Source organism: Aulostomus chinensis, chromosome 21 (genome assembly GCF_037954235.1).
Source record: "Aulostomus chinensis isolate RoL2024-O1b breed Wild chromosome 21, RoL_Achi_v1.0, whole genome shotgun sequence".
NCBI lineage: Eukaryota > Metazoa > Chordata > Actinopteri > Syngnathiformes > Aulostomidae > Aulostomus > Aulostomus chinensis.
This window is the reverse complement of record NC_141340.1, coordinates 3,930,694-3,952,587: the sequence shown is the minus strand read 5'-3', so window position 1 is coordinate 3,952,587 and position 21,894 is coordinate 3,930,694. Positions and strand designations below refer to the sequence as shown.

The window sequence follows — 21,894 nt, the reverse complement described above, 5'->3', positions numbered from 1 at the left end:
GGCCCTGAGGCAGCTTTTGTCTTGTTTGGAATTTTCTTACATCTGACGTCAGATGCCATTCCTCAAATTCACAGCACAGCCACCACTGTCTATATATATATGTGTGCGTGCATGAGTGTGTGTGTGTGTGCGCTCATGCATGCAAGAGAGTCAAGGATGTTTGACCGGTTTTTCAACTTGAATCTAATTTAAACTTGAGCCCACTGTGTAATGTTTGACTGTTTTTCCAATTGGCTGCACATTCCTTCATATGGACACATATAAACAGACCTTATAAAGGCTAATTCTCTGTCCAGGAACTGTCTGGCCCTGCATCCTGGAATACCAGCTGCTGCCCTCTGGTCACACCGAGGGAGAACTAGATGGAACTAGACAGCAAGAACTAGATCTGTCCCTCCTCTCCGGGGGTGTGTCACTGCTAGCTTTTGTATCTCTTTCAAGCCACGCACGTCAGAAATTCTGATTCCCTGAACGCTCCACGGCACATCAACACACACACACACACACACACACACACACACACACACACACACACACACACACACGCAAGCGCACACAAGCATACGGAGGATACTGAGACGACAGTCTTGTTCAAGAAGCAGGTGCCTACAAGGCGGGCGAGGGAGAGCATCTGAGGCCAGAGAGGAGATCAGTTTTTGAAAGGTTTTTCAAACTTGAGGAACGAGAGCGAGCGCTGGAGTGATGGAGAAAGTCTGTGAGATCGGAGTGACGAGGACACCTCCTTAGGACACACACTTTACACCTAAAGACAAGGATGCATTTGAAAAGCAGCAGGTAAGCCCTTTCATTATTCCTGGTCACTCTTATTACATCGATCATTTGAAAATCAAAGTCGGTCAGTTTGGATGTATCAAAAATGACTCATTTGTTTTAGTTAAAATGTCAGAGGACGGTTTTGTCCCAAAGAGTTAAAAAAAAAAAAAAAGAAGCCAGGTGTGACTGTGGGAATGTGAGGACAGAGGTAATACTGGCTAACAGGAGGCCTCCGGGCGTCAGCAGCTATGGTTTCCCTTTCTGAGGAGATGAAAATACAGTTTCATCCACATACAAACGGTACGAGCTACACATCTTAGCAAAAACAAAAATGTAATTGTAGCTTCAAGATCATTTATTGTGCAGGGTATTTCTCTCTAATGCTTCATATAATCAAAGAAATCTGGGAAGTAAAATGAACAAAAGTGGGCTGGGGTGAAGGAGAACATGTTACTGTCAGACAGAGATGGACGAATATGCTGCAGCAATTACTGCGTAATTACATAATGAATATAAAGCATAGCTGAGCTCCAGTTGTGCTGCTGCTGCTGCTCTGGCTGGCGAACACAGGAGATCAGCACAGTCTTCAATCAGCTGTTGTGTGATTACCGGCCCTTCCTGTTCCACATCAAGGTGCTGTTTGCAATCATCCTGACAGATATGTTGCATTAAATATTGAAGAGCAATATCATTCACTGAGGCAGTGAGCCCGTGCTTGCGTTAATGAACTCAGGGAGTTTGCAGATGCTCTGAACACTTAATAATGAAAACGGATGACGGGGTAAGAAATTGCGAGGAACTCAGAGGCACGGCGACTTGGTCTTAATCAGAATTTAAAACCTTCAAGACAACAAAGTCCTCACGGGGCCGTGTCACATCCACGGAGTGATATTTGAGAAAAGATACAGGGAGGGGTGGCCAGTAAGGAAGTAAAGAAAGTATAATTTAAAGTATAATTCCTCTTTTTAGCAGGTACATTGTTTTCACTCTGCTGTGGAGTTTGAGGCTGCGGAAGTGAGCCACTTGCACGGGGAGTTCATGCGTTACATTAAACTGGACAGCGGAAATGGAAATTGACGTTACAGATGCCGAGTATTCATTGGAGTTTTTTTTTCCTAAGTAGGAAGTCTCTCAGCTCTCCGATTATACACGAGAATAAACAATCCAACCCGTTTTTGCTTGCTGGTCCAACGACCTGTGGACACACGGTGCCGCTTCAACCTCCAAGAGTACTTCGTTGTGCAGTGAAATATTGTCCAAGTAATGTTTCAGACGGTAAAAGCCTTCAGGAAGAGTGAGCCTCCTGTTAAACCCCTTTGAATCCACCGAATAATTAAAGAAATAATATCATTCTTCAGTTTTTATATCACCAGTGGCATCAACACTCCTCATGCGGAATAAACATTAGAAATAACACAAAACGGTCCCACAGCACCAGACGTTACGCTCCACAAAATAAATACACGCATGCTATACTTCTTTTTTACAGGCTAACGTGGTTGCGATTGGTGTTCAGTTCCTGTTACATTTACGATCGTCCATGACGACTCAAGGCATGCATCCATAATCAAGCGGGAACAGAAGCCCCAACGTTTTGCGAGCCATAAAAACCCAAATCAGCTCTGGCACAAAAAGAGATTGAATTTTTAACGACGGACTTCTTTTGTTGTGGATCGTGGCCTACTTCTGGAGCTGGCTGTGAATCCAGACTCGGTTTATAAACGATCACAATAGATGACATGCACCGCTTGTCACGTGACAGCGGCAGCGATATCGACCCATAACGGCCGTATAATTGGCAGATGACATCCGCCCAGGTGCCTTTGTCAAAGTTTACCTTTGATACTTTGAGCCGTTATGAAAATAAGTAGGTTACTGGACACCGCACGGCTGTGCCTAAATTTTACACGTGAGGACGGAAAAGTACCATCAACATAAAGACACATGAAACAAAACCCTGGATGTTATGAAGGTGTGACTGTGGCGGAGGGTAACGTAATACGATGGGACCACCCCTGCCCTGCAGTCAATCTGTCGGCAGAGACAAAGCCACGGACACCTTGAGATTGATTTAATTCGGCACATGTAAAGGGGAATTTTTGTATTCCTGCTGACAAATGAGATGCTTTAGATCCTGAAGCAAGAAAGTTGGTAAGAGGACGCTGTAAAATAAACCGTACACTCCCTTCTGTTGTCTCTAAAATGACTTTAAAAAAAGTTGAATATTTGGGGCAGACATCAACGGAGCCATCCAATTAAAAATGCAAATATTACCAAATTAAAATGAATGAAGAGTTATTTCACTTTAGTTTTCATACAGGGCAGGTCCGCGATCTTTACAAACGTACTGAGTCGAATCCAGTTGGCCTCGGCCGGCTGGCTCCATCGACGAGGGTTCACACGCTACGTGACGTTGCAGTCGTTCCCTACACGAATGTCACCTTGTGTTTCCAGGAAGATGTGTGGCCTTCGCTTTGAGCGTCAGCAGAGACGCACACACCACTTCCTTCTTGTCGTCTGGCTTTTGCTGCAGGGGGCAACTCCATCCACAGGTACCACAGCGTTGACAGAGACAGAAAGACCAAAATAAGGCAACGTTGAGTTATTTGTGTTGCACATTTCATACACAAAGGTGTACAGGTAGTTTTTTATGGCTCATATTTCATTCAGATCGTAGTTTCAGATTTAGCCCTCGGTATAATATGAAAAAATGTCAATAAACTCTAAACAAAAGATCAAACAAGTGCAATGTAGGAATGTAATCAGACAATAAAATCATAGCAAATGAGCAAAAACAACACATACGCCTTGACTAGCACAGGTGTCTCTGGTAGGAGCAGCACGCCAGGTGTGCAGGTGTAGCCTGCAACCCAAGCATGGGCGGTCCCAGGTTTCTTCCCGGGGCACGTGGGTAGTTTTACATTCTGATTTTACTCAAGGAAAATGCTCATTTTAGGCACGTGCAAAGGACCTGAACATAAAATGGTGCACTTTCGAAGCTTAAGTGTTTTGTTGTTTGTTTTTTTATAAGAGCTGTATCACTCCCCACCAGTTAGCACACGGCCACACTGAAAAGAAAACACCAAAACGGCAACCAAAGTAATGTTGGTAATTCAAGAAAAAAAACAGGCAAAAACTGCTCGGGAGTGACTTTTTGAGAAGCTTTGTACTGCTGGTATGGATGTAGTCGCTGGGCTGAAGCTGAATGGCATTCAGACTGTCGTATCCAACCAACATTTCTGGTTGGTCACGTCTGACGTCAGAGAGCTACACTGTACTTTCATTGTTCTGCAAGCTCTTCCTTGTACTTCACATAACGATCAGAGACGTGATCCTCGACTGAACCATTGATGATGTGTTCTGTCACCAAACTGAAACTCCTCTTTTACATCAGTTCTAGGCTTTTTCCTGGGAGACACAAAGGCAGTACTGCATGGCTGTAAAGACCACTGGACCCTGCAGGACAGGGCTGCTATGCCATTGCTTTTTCAGATGACAGTGTGTGTGGATATCCGTGTGGTCGTCCCTGGAGCGTGGGTGACCTTTTCTTACAGCTCGGCCCACGCTCCGAGGCCTGAGCTGGGTCTGGAGGGAGATGACAATGCGCTTTACGGTTGGCTGCTAGGGGTTCGACATCGGTTCCCTATACGCCTGTCGCCAACACACTGGCACAGGGTGTGCTTGAGGAGGGATGTTCTCAGTAACTCCTTCAGCCTGGAGGTAAGATCTTCAAGATAGAATGACATGCTACATGAAATCAGAGCCAAATGGTGTTTGCTCAGAACAGGTCTTTAGCTTTACTCTGTCAATGAATTCTTTCTGTAAACCTGAAACCAAATAGCAAAGCAAATCACAACCTTTTATTTGGGGTTTGAGGTGATGATACCAGAGGAGGGCCGCTGAGCCGCGCTGCCAGAGGTGCAATGATGATCATATTTGTACCACAGCTTTGCTCTCTGTCGGAAGAGCAATCACAACCAATCTCACACATGACACAAAAATTACTTCTGACACGGCACGGAATGGTAGTGGTGGCATCAGACTTGTTAAAATTACGTGGCTATAGCACAGGAACAATATCATTGGAAATTCAATAGACCATATTAACATGGCGCAGCTACAGCAGGCGGCTGTAGGTGATCTGAAAACTATCATTTCATTTCCAGTTGACCAGTAATGGAAAAAAAAAAACCTATTCTGGAGGGATATTTGGCCACATTTGAAGGGTAAAGCAACATAGAAGAAAATCCATTAGCTACCTTCAGCTAACAGCTAACGTTATCGTTCATCCACTTCCAAGTTCCTAGCTAACGTTGCTGGTTGTTCTGTTGCATGATAAAGCAGGAAAGAAGTAAGTTAAGACAATCTGACACATATTTATATTCAATTTAAAGATTTTATCCAACATCGTACCAAAAAATTATGTTCCAAGCATGGTAGCAATGTGTTTGTGTTGCCTGTAGAAGCTAACAAGATGGCTGCTTCAGTGGACCAAGAACACTTCAAGATGTACAAGACTGCACTTCGGAACATTTCAAATAATTAAGTGTTGCAGTGAGACTAACGTTACATAATCTTCTACAAATCACATGAAAATAATCTGTCAGATTCGATCCATTTGAGAGTTGCATACTGGAGAACAGCAGTAGGTCATTATCCAGTATTCTAGCTTCTACTCCGAGCGTGATGTCAGAAGAACATGTCATACACATGCGACCCTTTTTTTAGTGCTCTTAAATCGACATTCACTTTGAGCTACTCCCTTTATCTACCATATCTGTGGTAAAAGTTGTGTGTTTTGTTGTCAGGTTGGCGGACAAGTGGTCGCGGAGAGGACAGTCATCGCTCAAGCGATTCCACCCTCAGGATCCTTGTGGCTGGGCTGTCGTCCTAGAGATCGGCCACCGGGAGCTGTAATCGGAGAAGTGGAGGTGTACATGTTCCGCATGTGGGACGACCTGTTTGACCACGGTCCCTGCGAGGACGGTACTGTGATCGGCTGGAACGCTGATTTCTGGGGTGTGACCAGCCCGCAGGCCCGACAAAGGGATCCCGACCTTCAGTGTGGTGAGGCCGACGCGTCAAAAACATCTCAATCTCATTGGATTTCCTGGTTGAATAAAAGTAGAAAAATGGAATAGACGTGAGTGTAGATGTGGACAGCTCAAGCGGAGCATGGAGGGTCAAAACCTAATGACGACATTTATCGTTTCAGCATCCACATCTGGATTTGCGCGGTTACTCTCACCTCCCCCGAGTAAGTGTTCTTTCACGACAATAACATGGCAATAAAAAAACTGATGTATACAATATCTCAGCAGCAAAGCTTTTTACCTGATTGCCACTTTATACTCTTTCACCTCAAGTGCCCTCATCCACGACCACCTCAAGTCCTGTAGTCACACCAGTTACCTACAGAAACCAGACAACGGTCACAGGTGGGTGACACCGATGGCGGTGTTGGGCGGCACGCAACTTTCAAGGACATAAACGAACTTTCAGACTAGTTACCTGCTGGTAAGATGGAGGAGACTGGGGGTCTAGTGGCTAGGTTTGGTGAGCAATAGTTTGTTTATTTCCAGGAAGTGAATGTGAGCCTTTCTACTTGAAGGCCTATTACAAGAAGACCCCAAATCTATGCAGCCATAATCATTTTTTTTGGTGAAACAGGAACACCACCCCACTTTCTGCTTCAGGAACTTTGCCATTTCCCGCCACACCACAATGTAACGTTAGCTTGCAAAACTGGTTGACGTGTAATTTCCTAAAATTCCCTTGGTTTAATATTCCAAACCTCAATGTCTTTTACGGCTCAGCAGAGAGCAGTTGTGGCCCACGCGAGAACCCTGGAGTAACGACACCTTATGAAACAACGTGAAGCCAGTAAATCTGTCGGATCATGTTGTAAACCACCCACAACCATGTGACTCTTACACCAGATTTTTCTAAATTTGGACTTACTGAGATTTGTTGGGTTTCTTCGCCTTTTTTTTTTTTTTTTATTAAACTCAAAATTTCCACATTTTTAGATGCCAAAGTCCATCAAATCACCAAAAGAAAAAATTATGCTAGAGTGGTAGAAGAAACCAGAATTTCCTGTTAATTATGTCTTGAATAGCGGACTTTAATCGTACAATAACCATTTCAGTTTCAGTTTCATCCACCAGCACCTACACCATTCAAACTGAACCTCCACCTGTCAGACCCTCCTCCGTGGAAACATATCTAACCACCATCCAGGATTCATCCATCACACCCTCATCTGTTGAGACGTCACTCACAACATCGCACCCACTCCACCTGACAACGCCCAGCAGCGTAACAGCAGCTGAGTGGAAACCGTCCACCACCACGGCGCTGCCCCTCACTGTTGCCCCCGGCGCTGGAAAAAAGACCAGCAGCTCTCCAGTTTCACCAGTAACCGGTGGTCACACAGAGCCGACACCTCCGCGTGTGACGACAACAACTCCTCCCTCTAATGTTAGCTCAGCCAATCACATCTCAGCCACCAGCCAAACCTCTCCGATCACAACTTGGCCTGCTAACCAAACCACCTCCGTAAGAACTGACACTTTAGGTTAGTCTGACATACCTTTGGTCAATAAACGTGGGAGTGTGTAATAAGACGCTGGGCCTGTATTGTGTGATGTAAAAATACATATACATATATATTTATTTCTTAATATTTTTAGGATCAGCCTTGGTCAACTGTGACATCAGCCAACTCTGTTCCAATGAAGGTAAGCAATACCTACGTTTTCCATTTATGGGTTTGAAATATGCAAACTTTAGTTACTCATATATTATTTTCTCCAGATGCTTATTTTTTGATGGCTATAAATGTGGATGCCAAAGGCAACGGGAAGTCTGAGAGAGACGTCCACAACTGGGTAAGAGTGAGCTGTACCCCCACGTGTGCTGTACTTCTTGCACTGGTCATTTGTGTTGGACGTACACTGGTGCTCCGCCTGGATGTTTGTCTCTCGCGCTCGACCAACATCTGTCTACCTTCATTTCTCCCACGGAGGTGTCACGTGCGTTGAGCTGTAGCGGCGTCAGTGATGCAGCATATGCAGAGTTCTGTGAGAGGAACAGACGACTGCAGGTCATTCAAACAGCACTTCACTTTTTTTTTTTTAAAGTAACAATCCTGCAATAAAGCAAGTAAATGACTACAACTTTTTGCTTTGCAGGTCATGGAGGTGAACTGCGGTGCAAAAACAAACATAAGGTAACAACATAAAAGCAATGCGGTCTAACTGCTGCTCTGGATTGTGCCTCCTGACCGTAAATGCTTTATTTCTGTTCACAGGGAGACAACCTGCAACGTGCTGTTGAAGCTCAGACGCGCTGTCTCAGCTTGTGGACTGCGGCACGCTGGCGTCTCTGCACTGCAGCGAGCTGGAGATGAACAAATACAAGCAAGAATCACTGGAAAGGTGGAGCGAGTCGGTGAGCACAAAACAGGCCTCACATTTACCTGTAAGCACTGGAGAGCTAAATAGTATTTTTTTTTTAGCTCATAAAACCCAGTTTTAGCCACATATTTACGAGTTTGAGGGAGTGGAAAATATGTTTTCATGTTTCCATTTTGACCATAACAGCAGATTAAAACGGTATGTCAGGTTTAATTATGGAAACAGAATAATCCAGTAGACAGAACTTGCCTGTCAACTTGAACCTGAACCTACCAGTGAGCGTCAGACATCTTGTACTTTGTCCACATCAGGTCAAGATCTATGTGAGGACATGGAGCCCTCCAGTGGCAAGTATATGAAGTGCACGTCTTCATCCCCGCTGGAGGATATCTGTGAGGGAAAGCAACACTCCAGTGTTTCCTGGTGAGCAGAAAACACTGTTTTCTTCTCCACAGTGAATACGATTGATCTCACTGAATCTCTTCCACCAGCTCCCTCATCCAGCTCAACTCATTCCCAGCTCCACAGCTGAAGACAGGATCCTGCAGCGGTGAGTCTAAAACCCCCTCCAGACACGCAGAATTATTAACACTGCTCTAACTTTGTTTGTCGTTGCTTCAGGGGAAGAGCCTCGCCTCTGTGACTGCACGGCTTTCTGTGAATCTGAAAGTAAGATAAAAGCCATATTTTCTGTTTGCATCGGTAAAATGTTTTTTATCGCTACTTCTGTTGTAAACAATTATCATTCGGCACATGGGAGACAAATATAATAATTAATGAAGCCTCGACATCTCTCTCTCTCTTTCTTTTCCTTCAGGACAGTTTTTTGCCATAAGGATCAACATTACCAGCGCTGCTGTTAATGTAATCATCTTACAAAAACTGGTATGCATGGCACCATATTAAAATATAAATGCTAATGTGTATCCAGGGACTGGATGGGGATTCTTTAAAGGCTGTAGCATCGTAATCCTAAACTGGGTTGAGCACATTTACATCAGTAGGTACGGCTGACATAAATCTTTAGTATCCTCTGAAAATCCTTCCTACATCTGTCTGCATGCCTAAAGTAGGAACCAGATTCACGAGGGCTGCCCCCCAGGTTTGTCCGGTTCCTCCTCAGTTAGAAGGAATAAGTCTTTTGGAGGTCTGGTATTGACTTGGCCCTCCTGGATATAACGTCACCTGGATAGGTTACAGAATCTGCATACTTTATGATGCTTTCACTGATTTACTTGCTTTCTTTGACAGTTGTCAAGACTTCCATGTAACACACTATCAGAGTAAGTCTCAATCCACGTGAAATCACTCGCAAATTCCATTCATTACATCCACATATAGTGATTTATGTTGTAATTTACTCCAAACACTTAAGAAGAACCGAGGAGGACAAAACCCTTCAGTTGAAGTCGTCAAACTCTGATAAAAAGAAACACCTGATGCTAAAATCTGGATATGAGAAGGTTTTGCTGTCGTAATTCAGACTTGTGTTCATCTCTGTTTCCAGGTGCCAAGAATATTTAGACATTTCACAGCGTTACCAGGTAAATGCTGCTGCTGTTTTCTGTTGCCAGACCCTTTAAAAGGATGTTGATCTACAATATTGACAGCTGGTTGGAGCCTAATTGTGCCTCATTAGTCATTTTCTTATGCAGGGCGTTCAGCTGGAATGTCAGGGGACACATCAGAGGTACAAAACAAACATCTCTAAACACGCAACCACAGATTATAATGGAAAATTGATTATTAAGGAAGTCTTAGTTGCTTGTTATTCAACCTTAACAAGGTAAGGGTCATTACGTAGCCGCCTTAAATTATGGATGCAAAAACCTGAATAAATACAATAAATATCATCCAAACACATTAAAAGTTAAGTGTTCAGTATTGGCGTAAGCAGTAATTGATAATTAAAGAGTGAAACCTGTCTGCCGCCGCCGTTCTGTCCAGGTTGTACAGCTGCATGGTGATACTGGAGATGTCTGGACCGGTCGACGGTTGTTCCCTGAGTAAACTCCTGCAACGGCTCATTGGAAGTTACGAAGGCATCATAAGTGAAACGCAGCTCTCTCAGATGGGTTCGTCTGCAGGGTTACAGCTGATCACGTGGATTTATCATACGATAATAACTGCTAATCTCTCCCTGTCCTCAGTGGTGTGTGGTCGTCCTGATTTACCCGTTCAGACTTTGCTGGCATCCAACCTGACCTGGTCTGCTAGGGACCTGCAGGTCTCTGACATCTGCCAACCTGCCTCCACTCTGCTTAAATGGTAAGAAACATGTAGCGATAATACAAATAATAATAATCATAATAATTAAAAAAACAGCCTGACATGTCAAACAAAATACACACAGGTTTTATTGTGCGATTTGGTATTTCTCCTGTTCTTTCTCAGTCACGCCAACGAGACTCTTGCTGTGCTTCTGACTGACAGCTGCCCCCCGCAGCCTCCCACACCGACTCCCAGCACTCATCCTTCCACCCTCAACATCCCCATAGGCACTGAAGCTCCGACACCTACTGCTGCTAACACCACCCGACACACTCCATCTGGTAGCACCTCGTCACGGACAACCACAGTACCACACTACACGGAATCCATTTCACAAAACACTGCACACTCTAATTCAACAGCTGACACCAGTACACCGACACCGCATCACCCCTCAAGTGATAAAACAGAGTACAATGTGACATCAAGCGAGGTATCTGTATCTACAAGCGATAAAACAGAGTACATCACTACAACTGAAGCACCTACATCTGCACATGGTAAAACTGAGTACAACCTAACAACTGAAGTCAGCACAGATACACCAGTTCCCAGTACACTTCAGTTCAACACAACCATGAGCTCATTTCTGGCATCTCCCAGTTACACAACAGTGCAGAATGGAACTACAGCCACCAACAATTCCACCACAGCTGCGAACAATTACACAGTGGTTGACAATGTCAGTACGGGTAACTGGAACAATTCTACCAGCAATGCAACAGTTAGCACGTCAACAACACCCCAAAATTACACAACAGTGAACAAGGTAACAACAGCCTTGGGTAATTTCACAACCACAGCGACTGTATCTCAAAACAACACAACAGCCTCACAAAATGTAACCCCCTCGTCCACGATGCAAACACAGCCAAACACAACCCTTCCTCACCGAAACACAACACCCGTTCCTGAAACACTTTACGATGCAACAGCATCCGTCACAAACTTATCTGTGGGAAATGTAAGTTCCGTTGCTGACAACACCGCTAAAATCACAGCAACTCCACTCAGCAACCAGACCAGAGTTCACACCACACCGCCTCACAACACCAGCACAACGGCTGTTACCGCCTTCAGTACCGTCTCCAACACAACCGCAGGAACCAGCGGCAACCCCAGCTCGACTGCAAGTGGTTTAACGGACGATCTCAGCCCGACAACAAAGACACCCAGAGACAATTTAACCACAACGGCTTCCTCCGAACAACAACCAACAACCGCCACTGCTGCAGAGCCGAGTCCACATCCAGGCCAGATTAAAAGCACAACCGCTAAAGTGTCAGTCCAAAGCTCCACCCTCACCAGCACAACCAGCAGAGCTCCAGGTGTGAAAACTTGATTCACACACTGCCAACGTAGAAAAGCATTCTATGTTTTTTTTTATTTTGCTTTTAGCAGAGCGTTTGCCATCGTTTCGAAAAAGGTTAGTATGCTGCTCTTTACTACGGATTAGCATGGAGGGAAGTCTTTGTTTAGCAGTTCCAATTAGATGCTAATAGCAGACCTTTATAAAAGTGTCTGTTTACTACTGTATTTGAACCATATGGCTTTAACCTTAGCTTAGATGTGAGGTATTGCTTTGGAATCAAGTACCTAAAACATGTGACTGACAATGTCCCGTGGTTCCTATGAAGGTGCTGGAAGTACTTCTACATCCAACTCAGAGAAAAGCAAAACCCAGCTAACACTGGAGGAGCAAGTAGACGAGATACTGGAACAAACACAGGAGGCGTCTCAGCTCAACTCTTCTCAGGTGAACTTTTAGAGAATGTTAGCCTATATCTCCTGATGGAATCAATGTGGTGGACAAAAACACTACAAAAAAAAGGAGTATCCTGAAAAACCATAAAGAAAAAAAACATCTCTGAAAGAGGTTCACTGCCTATCGTTGCGGAGATGAACCGTATTTGATGGATGTTGCAGGTCGTGCAGTTGGTGGGGCAGTTGGAGAAGATTCTGGAGGGTCCAACCATCTCTCAGACGATGGGGCAGAAGGCTATCAACATAGTAAGCAACCTCATGGAGAGCGACCCACTCGCCCTCTCAGCTGCTGCCAACAGGTACAGCAAACCTCACAAACCAGAAACCGCATTCAGATCCGTTTGATTCGTCCAAATGGGTTCGTGCTCTTTGGTACCAACAGGCTCATTCAGGTGGTGGATGACCTGGGTCTTAAGCTACTCGTCCCCGGTGAAGTGGAGATCCTCTCGTCTGATTCACTGGTCCTTGGGGTCCAAAGAGTGAACGGAACCAACTTTAAAACGACCTCAGTCAACATCGAGGACACTAACAATGTTGAGGCAGGTTCTAATGTTCTCTGTGAATGAGTACGGTACCGTCTCACTTGGTCTCAGCAAATTTCATGACATCACCATGGTCACAGTTAGTTTCCGTGATGTTAGAAAAATTTGATTTATTGTTTTGGTTAGACTTAAACTGAACTGTAAAAAAGCGTGTTAACATGTTAGTTTTGCACCTGTATCTTGCACTTGTTTATGGTCTTTTAAGGGAAACAAATGTAGTTATTTCCTCTGTATGGAGGTGCCTAAGCAAAAATGACAGTAAAGGAAATTCTGAATTCCCCGAATAGTCCAACAACAACAACAACCCGCTGCAAACGTAGAAACTGTGCACACTGAACACGCACAGAGCCTTCAGTCTACACAATTTTAAACAAGATGCATTTTCATGAACTGTGCGTGTGATTTTTGTGTGTCCAGATCCATACCTCCACAAGGTTCTTCACTGGGAAATCGAGCACAGCAATGTGTTACCTCTACTTGCCGTCTTCCATCACTGGGGGCCTGAGTCCTGATGAGCAGCGGCAGGCCAGCAGGATCCAGTTCAACTTGTACACCAAATCTATACTCTTCCAGGTGCTCTCTCAACCCGAACACCTGCAGTAGATTTGTGATTAATTATCAAGCGATCATTATTTTTAGCCTGACAGTGACTGAACTGGAAAAAGGTGTTTAATCAGAACAATTAATGTTGGACCTCCTCTTGAGACATGATTTAAATCCGTCTCCTCTTTACAGGACACAAGATTAAATAACCAGACCATCGTGAGTCCAGTCCTGGCTTCCAGTGTTACCAATATGTCAATTAGCAACCTGACTGAGAACATTAAGTTCACCATTCATCACACCAACCCTCTGCACGTGAGTGTGAACATGAGTGGGGCAGCGGTTGCAAGGTGGAGGTGGAATAACAGCGTGCGCTGATGGAGGAAGTTACAAAAAAAAAAAGAGAAAAGTCAGTGCATGCTAGCAACTGTCATGCTTATGCTTTATTTTCATTATTATCAACTATACTTTCTCTTAAAAGAAAGCACCATGTCAAGCAGGCGAGATCAGCCAATGTGACCCAGGGCTGATAGACCCCGCCCCCCGATTTGTTGCATTAATTCTGTTCGATCTGAGGTCACAATAATGAGATCAATCTGAGCCTGATTATGTTCTTCCTTCAAAAATATATTACCACTGTTAGAATCAAATACACAAGTACCCTGTAAGTACCACTTAGGTCAGCTCCAAAATTAAGAGGGTGTTGCTTGAAAACATTACTTCGATTACATGATTGTGAATTAATGTTGGAAAAAATGTCTCAGACTCTGACCTAAATATGTCTGCCTTCTGTGTTACTGGACCACAGACAAGCTTTGAGGCCCTGTGTGCTTTTTGGGACTTCGCCCATCATGGTGAGCAGCGTGTGCGCCCTACACCATGCAGTCAAGAGCTGGAACACCTCGTGTGTAATTAACTCCCGTGTGTCCTGCCTTTGCTGCTCAGAAGGTGCAGGAGGCTGGAACGCTTCTGGCTGCTCTGTTGTTAGCACGACTGCCGAGGACACAACCTGCAGCTGCAACCATCTCACCTCCTTTGCAATCCTGCTGGTAAGTGGCTGACCATCGACGGTGAGAACGTATGGCGTGAAAATCGATGTGTTTGCGCGTGAAACGTCTGTGTATCGGGGTGTTTTAATAGCTGCCACGTCTGGTCGAGATGTTCCGACTCGTCAGTTTGGTTACAAACAAAGTCCCTCGGGTGTGGTCTCAATGAGGATTAAACTGAACTTGTGTTGCAGCTGGCCTCTGCACGTGCGCCGTCTTCATATCTGGGTGTGTCCTCTCCTGATTGCAGGATTTGTCCAGAGGGAAACTGGACCAACAGCAGGAACAAATTCTTACATTCATCACCTACATTGGCTGTGGCGTCTCGGCTCTTTTCCTCGCAATCACCTTACTGACCTATCTTTCATTTGAGTAAGAAATCCACCAATCCAAAACCAAAAAAAAAAAAAAAAAAAAAATCAAGGCTTTACAGATCAAACTTCATTGTGTTTCATAAGCAACTTGTGTATAATGCACACATTACTAAATGTTGACTCAATGTTCCTTGTTCAGAAAACTGTTGCGGGATATTCCTGCCAAGATCCTGGTTCAGCTCTGCACATCGCTCCTCCTCCTAAACCTGGTTTTCCTAATCAATGGCTGGCTGGCGCTCTTCTTGGCTACCGGGTTGTGTATCAGCACCGCCTTCTTCCTGCACTACTTCCTGCTGACATCCTTCACCTGGGCGGGGCTTGAGGCCCTGCACATGTACCTGAGCATCATCCAGGTGTTCACGCCCTACCTCAGCAGATACATGCTCAAGTTCTCTCTGATGGGCTGGGGTGGGTGCCAGGATGAGAAGCCTGACTGAATCTGTACCTGAGAGTCTTACTGTCACTCACTCTAGTTGGAGCTCCACCTCTTCTGAAGCACTTGTATTGACTTCTATCCTGTTGTAACTGCAGGTATCCCCCTCATCGTAGTGATTATCGTAATCGCAGTCGACAAAGACAACTACGGGTTGGTTACGTACGGAAAATTCACAGACGGTACTACAGACGACTTGTAAGTTAAAGCTGAATCTTTTCTGTATTCATGTACTTCACTTTCTGTAAAGGAGTTATTGTGAGAATACTTCATTCAGTTGAACCACCACGCAGGAAAAAAAACCCCCTGAAAGACATACCAGATTTTGTTAACTACCGTAAAAACCACATGAAAACACCACAAGAGCGAGGAGGAGACTGTACACTGACGTCATCCCCCCCCCCCCCCCCCCCCGAGATCAAAACAAGCACGGCTGCCTTGTCAGTGGAACCAAACGATTATCTGCCTAAATTTAGTTCAGGTGGACCAGACAGTCTGCGGCGCAGCTCTCACCACAGCTCTGGTTCTACCGGGGATGGTGGTGTGACTTCCAGAATTAGCTGGCTTCACACAGAGCTCCGTCTGCAGATCAGATGTGTGTTGCAGGCTGGTTCCATTTTAGCCTGCTGGAGCGTTTGTCCAGAGGGCTGCTGCAACTCAACCTCTGGCAACATCAGAGGTTTTATCCAGCAGCCGCAGCTGCGCCTCACCTCATATGATTTGGCTCCTCCTGGCTCTCAGAGCTGGTTTTATGTTGTCTGGAATGCTTCCCCCAATATTTGTGCTTTGTGATGTTGGGTTAGGCTGGAATACTTTTGGGACAGTCAGACTTTATGAATACAATAAAAGCGAACGCCAGCATAGTCAGCACTAATTTCTTTTCTTTTTTCCTCTCTCTCTCTTGCTAATCTCTTCCTGTAGCTGTTGGCTGCGTAATGACATTGCCTTCTACGTGGGCGTGGTGGCCTACTTCCTCCTCATCTTTGTTTTGTGCCTGCTGGTCTTCATTGTTGTTATGGTTCAGCTGCACCGGATCAAGAAGCAGAACCCCCAAAACCAGTCTCCTAACAGAGGCGTGATGACTGACCTGCGCAGCATCGCTGGCCTCACCGTCCTGCTTGGTCTCACCTGGGGTTTCGCTCTCTTCGCCTGGGGACCCCTCTACCTGCCCTTCATTTACCTGTTCTCCATATTTAACTCTCTGCAAGGTGAGAACTCTTATTATCAGATACCCAAAATATGAAAAACAAAAAAGAAGACTATATCTTTTGATGCCATTTTCTCTTGCATTTTCTCTTTCACAGGTTTTTTCGTCTTTGTTTTCCACTGCGCTTTTAAAGAAAATGTCCGCCGGCAGTGGAGGACATACCTTTGCTGTGGGAGACTACGATTGGCTGAAAACTCTGGTGAAAACTTGATGTGCTTTCAAGAAGCTGACATGGCGGGCAAAGCAGAACTCTGCAAATTAATGCAATTAAATCTCACGTGAACTTTTTGATGTGCAGACTGGAGTCGGACAGCCACTCACAACAAGAGGAATCTATCCGTCGCAGCGAGCGCCTCAGCTCTCCACCTCACCTCTCGGAGCTCCTCGGTCATCAGCGACAGCACCAATAGCAGCGGTACGTTCACGAGTCGCAACATCTGACAAGCTGATGTTTAAAAAAAAAGAATCAAAACGGTTCTGTCCCCGTACGATTCATACCGCATACCTGTTTGTTCCCCACAGGCTCGGTGTTTGCCGACAGTGGAATATCTGACATTTCCAACAGTGACGTTGTCCTGAATGAGATTTACAGAGGAAACGTGTCAGCGCAAGTTCAGCCCTGACAGCTACAGCTGTTAATTTGGTAATGAAGTATTATTGTCTACTCTAAGAGGACTGGGAGGGCGGCTAGAGGAGACGCCAGGGATGTTCGCACGGGTCTGAAGTTTTCAGTCAATCAGCTAAGATTTCTAACGTTACTAAATGTAAAACATTACGGTCAAAACTCTACCCAGGACAAAAATACTACACACGACTCAGCAAGGATGCTGCAACATTCATTCAAACATTCCTACATTCACAAATGTGAGAAATGTGAACATGAGACCAGGGTGAGAGGTTTATTCTGTCTGTTTTTCAACGCCGAAAGATGTGGAGCATCTGCATGAAACACTCCAGGAGATAGTTCCAGAGATGGTGGCGGCCCGTTAGCTCAATCGAAGCCTGCTAGCTTGGTTTTTGCTAGCATATTGTACATGGTGCATCCATAATTGATGGCAAAATGTCAATTTTATTAAACGTATAATAAAAAAACCAGGATAGTGATAGTCTGTTTGCTTTTTTAGCTAACTGTTAATGACCTGTCCGTAATGCAAAATGCCATTTTTCAGGATGGTAATCGCCCGTTCGCTCACTTGTACCTTGTTAGCTTGATTGTGCTGGCAAACAGTCTGAAATCTATCAGCTATCCAAAAGTTACATGAAGAGACTCACAGATTTTCTGTCTCACGTTGATTCATCACATCATTCAAAATTTGTCTCGTGAATTGTTACAGATCAGCAGATTGTCACTCGCTTGTTAGAAATCAAGCAGACGCTTTAAGAGCGTGATGGAGGACTGGAGTAGTTTCAGGGCGGACGAGATCAGGGTCATGAAGTATTGCTGAAACGCATCAAGGGACACAGACTGACCAGTGTGATAAACTGTTAGAGTGGCGGCATACGTGGTAGCTTGACTGGAGCTCTGCAGGTTCTTCATGTTTTATATGTTTACATTTGTTCTATTATGGGACAGTTGTTTTAAAAGCAAAACTGCGTTTGATCAGTGGCCCCAAATGTCGCCACTGACCTTTAGAAGGCCATTTTGCAGTTTTGTTGTATATTTTCTTTCTATTTCCCTCAGATAAACACCTGATAATAGACTAAAAGCAGGAATGTATCAATTGTATCAGTAGTATTTAAGGCTGTATTCCTCCTTGGATGCCGATGCTTGGCTCCAGGTCAGTGTTGATATTAGGATCGTATTTGTTTACGTATACACTTGTGTCAGATATTGCTGGTGTCCAGTGTCGTGCCTTCATTTTAATCGTTCTAAAAACTGTACTCGTGCATGCATGCCATGAAAGACGGATGATAAAACTTTAATTAACTAACTATCCAGTTCATTTTCATGTCTGCTGGATTTCTTCGCAACTGGAATCAAAGCTGTTCAACAGATATCCTAAAATTAGGATTCCAGAGTACCCACCTCTGCCAGCGCAGTGTTCGGCAACCTTGACGAGCGCGCCACACACCCGCCCAGAACCAGATCAATCACAGCCTCTGAAGGTCGGCTCCAGACGCTGGCAGCAGGCAGCTATTAAAAGTTTAGCAGCATGGCCTCCACGAACATGAACCAAACAAAAAGCGAAGCCGCTCTGTGAATAATGGAGAGAGGCTGTTACACTGATGAGCACAAATCACATGAATTCAGTTTAATTTCACTCGCTGGAAATGTTCCTGCAACCTCTTGAGTTACTCTCGAGGTTCCCGGTTGGAGACCCCAGCTCTACTTCACATTTCCAAAAAAACAAACAAAAAAACCCCCTAAACAAAACAAAACAAAACAAAAAACCCATCTTTACACTTTGTGATCTAATTGTTCTAAAGCCCATTTTGAACTGATGACATGTTTCAAAGCTCTGCAAAATAAAATAACCGTCTCAGAGCCAGTAGATGTTCACATTCCCTTTGTCTGTTATCCGTGTTGACAGCAGTTTGTTGGCGGCGCTCAGCCTCCCAGATCCCCAAATAAGATGAAACAACAGATTGTTCAATAAGTGACGCTTGAAAGTTCACGAACCCTTTAGAATTTAAGCTTTTTCAGCGTTAATACAAACTCAAATTTGATGAAATTTTTCACGCGAGCTCTCGAGCCGGTTAAAGTCGACTTGTTTATTTATCAAGGAAACCCAATGCCGTGGATTGAAGGGATGTTGAATGAAATACAGAGCTAGGAGTTAGACGGCGGGCTCTAACGCGGCCTCTCTGCGGGACAGCGGTCTTTTGTGTTCATCTAATGCATCACATCAAAAACAAGGACATTGTCCTTGTTTACTCATTCATATCAATTAGCATTACTCCTGTTAACCACAGTTATTCTTTCTTTTCTGTTTGTTAATTAATGTTGACCACTTTATAAAGCATTTTATAAGATAAATCCAAGTTGAACTCATACTTAAAATGAGTAATATTCTTATTGTTTTTGTTATGCATCTTTTTTTGCTTTAACAGATTTTTGTACAGAGAAATGAACAATGTTCTGGGAAAAAGATTGTTATTTTTGTCAACAGTGGGCAGGAAGAACAATGTCAACACAATGATTTGCTTTAAACTGCCAATTTTGCTGGCTTCCAATGCAGTTTGCCTCGTTTATGGATAATGACTTCTGTCACCAGCTCATTTTGTTGAGTATTTTCTTCCCTGCAACTCTCACCATCCTCCACTAGATGTCAGTGTATACACACACTTTTAGATTTCCAATTCAAGAAGAACACATCGGGCACAAGAAACAGCAAATCACCAAGTTTGCTTTTTATCATTGCAATTCCCACCATTTCAAACATCCAGCAATGAATTTGTCCAATAATTGTTCATCATTTTCACATTTGTTTATTAAATAATGATCAGTAATATTCACTAAAGAGGGATTGAAAATCAGGGAAACCTTGAAGTAAAAAGCCCATTTCCTTGAATTCATAAAACTCCCCCACAACACATAAACGCAGCTGTTAGAGACCTAAACTTGCATCATCCTTAATTCTTAATTTCCCTGTAATCCTGTTGGACGCAGAAACTCTTCAACCACCTCTCGGCGAGCAGTGTGGATGCACAGTGAATGATTCACTCGACTAATTTTCTGCCAGATTTTACAAACTAATCACACATAAGTCAAGGAGCATTTTCCCGTCATGTTACCGCCGGAGTTCTAATTAGATTTGAAGGTTAACTTTTAGTGCAGCTGTGCGAGGGGCTCCTGCACGCGTTTACGGCCGCACTAAAGGCAGGAGAGCGGAAAGAGTGGAAGAACACACAGATGCATTAAAATCGATTTCCATTTCATTTCTAAATGGAAATTTTACAACCCATCTCACAGCCAGGAGAAAAACATACATGAATACATTTCCCTCTAAAGTTCATTAAGAAAGGATTGACCCCTCCCTCGCGGTGCAGTGACACAGAAATGCGTGTTCTATCCTCAATAATCGCGGGCCATCAACATCTAATCCAGGTCAAATGAAAGGTCTGACTCCCCCCGAGGGGCCGTCCGCCTCTTAACACCTGATCGCCATTTTCATGAAAGGCATTTTAGCTCCAGTCTTTCATTTTCTTTTCTTCAGAAGTTTGTTCAGGAGGAATCAGGAATGGTTCTCCTGCAGGCGCCTGGTTCATTCGTTTAGTATTCATCATGAGCCTGAGCAGCCTGCTCATCGTCGCAGCTCAAGTGTTATTGATCAGCTCTTCAGCCCAAACCTCCACTGGTGGTTTGCTAGCTGGTCTGAAAGATTCACTCCTCACAAACTTTAACAGTTTAGCAGAGCGGCTTCAGTTGGGCTGTGTGGCCACTCCATACATCCCAAAAACCAAGAGGCAAACCGAGCCTTCAGAGAGCAGGGATTTAGATGAGGACGTGGGCTAAAACAGAGGGATTGATTCTCCATGTGACCTACGTTAGCAGAGGCTGCGCTGTTCAACACTTGTCTCCATCCATCCATCGTCTTCCGCTTATTCCTGTTAAGGGTCGCGGGGTGTGGGGGGTGGAGCCTATCCCAGCGGCTATGGGCGAGAGGCGGGGTTCAACCTGGACGGGCCACCAGTCCCTGGCAGGGCCAACACATATAGACAGACAACCATTGGCTCTCCCACCCACGCCTACGGTCAATTTAGAGTCTGGATTAACCTGGTCCCCTCTTGATGTCTTTGGACTGTGGAGGAAGCTGGAGTACCAGAGAGAACCCACGCAGGAACAGGGAGAACATGGAGACTCACACAGAAAGACCCTGTGCTCCAGCCGGGGCTCCACCCACAACCTTCTTGCTGTGAGGCGACAGCGCTGACCACTGCTCCACCAGGCCGCCTGTTCAACAGTTTGATGCTCTCTAAACACGATGCCAGTCTCTCCACTCATGACATTCAAATACATTGATTTCTGCATATGAACTGCATGTAGGAACAACATGGAAGCTAAATGTGACCAACAGAGATTTGTTGTTGTTTCTGATGTTCTACACAATAAAAAAAAAAAAAAAGGAGATATGAGACAAGAACAGTTCTGTTCTTCCAGGTACACTTTTAAAGAATGTTACCTTCCTTTAAAGCTGCCTTCCAATAAAAAGGATCCCGCCCCCGAAACAGACCTTTTATCCCTGTAGGTACACACTGGTACTTTTATTTTGACGTTCTAGTACGAACAGTAGGTTTCGTGATGCTGCGATCTGGCCCAGCGCAGCCGGCAGCTCATCCGTCGGTGGTCCTGCTGGTCGTGCATGCGGCACAGGACACGGTGACCAACAGCTAGTGGTCAGATCAGCTTTGAGTTGCACAATCGTGTTGGCAGGTTTGAGGGTTTGTAGACTACCACCTTTGATCAAAACGATTCATTCGTTTGTTTTAACCTGCCCCCCCCAAAGAAAGAAAAGCAGACAGGCTAACGAGGAAGCTAAAACTGTGGGGTGCTAGCATCCGTCGCTAACACAACTCTTAAT

The 21,894-nt window shown here is 44.6% G+C and overlaps 1 protein-coding gene and 1 long non-coding RNA gene across 3 annotated transcripts; one reads left to right on the top strand and one right to left on the bottom strand.

Annotated features, from left to right (window-relative positions):
* The first annotated feature begins 495 nt into the window (after window positions 1–495).
* adgrg2a (adhesion G protein-coupled receptor G2a) lies at window positions 496–20,914 on the top strand. 2 transcript variants are annotated; one of them, XM_086191345.1, is made up of 36 exons: window positions 496–795; window positions 3,229–3,326; window positions 4,169–4,494; window positions 5,583–5,841; window positions 5,990–6,031; window positions 6,141–6,212; window positions 6,923–7,351; window positions 7,467–7,514; window positions 7,591–7,664; window positions 7,802–7,879; window positions 7,968–8,005; window positions 8,087–8,226; window positions 8,504–8,615; window positions 8,684–8,742; window positions 8,814–8,861; window positions 9,010–9,077; window positions 9,444–9,475; window positions 9,700–9,736; window positions 9,848–9,882; window positions 10,140–10,267; window positions 10,343–10,460; window positions 10,587–11,791; window positions 12,101–12,219; window positions 12,390–12,526; window positions 12,610–12,766; window positions 13,187–13,342; window positions 13,505–13,627; window positions 14,121–14,166; window positions 14,258–14,361; window positions 14,609–14,730; window positions 14,872–15,140; window positions 15,264–15,363; window positions 16,087–16,373; window positions 16,470–16,571; window positions 16,671–16,787; window positions 16,895–20,914. In XM_086191345.1, the coding sequence occupies exons 1-36, from the start codon at window positions 776–778 to the stop codon at window positions 16,993–16,995; spliced, it is 5,406 nt and encodes a 1,801-aa protein (XP_086047471.1). In that variant the 5' UTR covers window positions 496–775; the 3' UTR covers window positions 16,996–20,914. The 2 variants fall into 2 exon arrangements, 1 of the variants encoding a protein (XP_086047471.1); XR_015110887.1 differs by lacking the exons at window positions 16,470–16,571; window positions 16,671–16,787; window positions 16,895–20,914 and having other exon boundaries at window positions 14,872–15,085; window positions 16,087–16,233.
* On the bottom strand, window positions 4,659–13,320 carry LOC147241376 (uncharacterized). Its single transcript, XR_015110888.1, has 5 exons — window positions 10,114–13,320; window positions 8,466–8,855; window positions 8,096–8,175; window positions 7,730–7,854; window positions 4,659–5,884 (listed from the first exon to the last, which is right to left on the bottom strand). It is a non-coding gene; the product is annotated as an uncharacterized LOC147241376 (long non-coding RNA).
* Window positions 20,915–21,894: the final 980 nt, after the last annotated feature.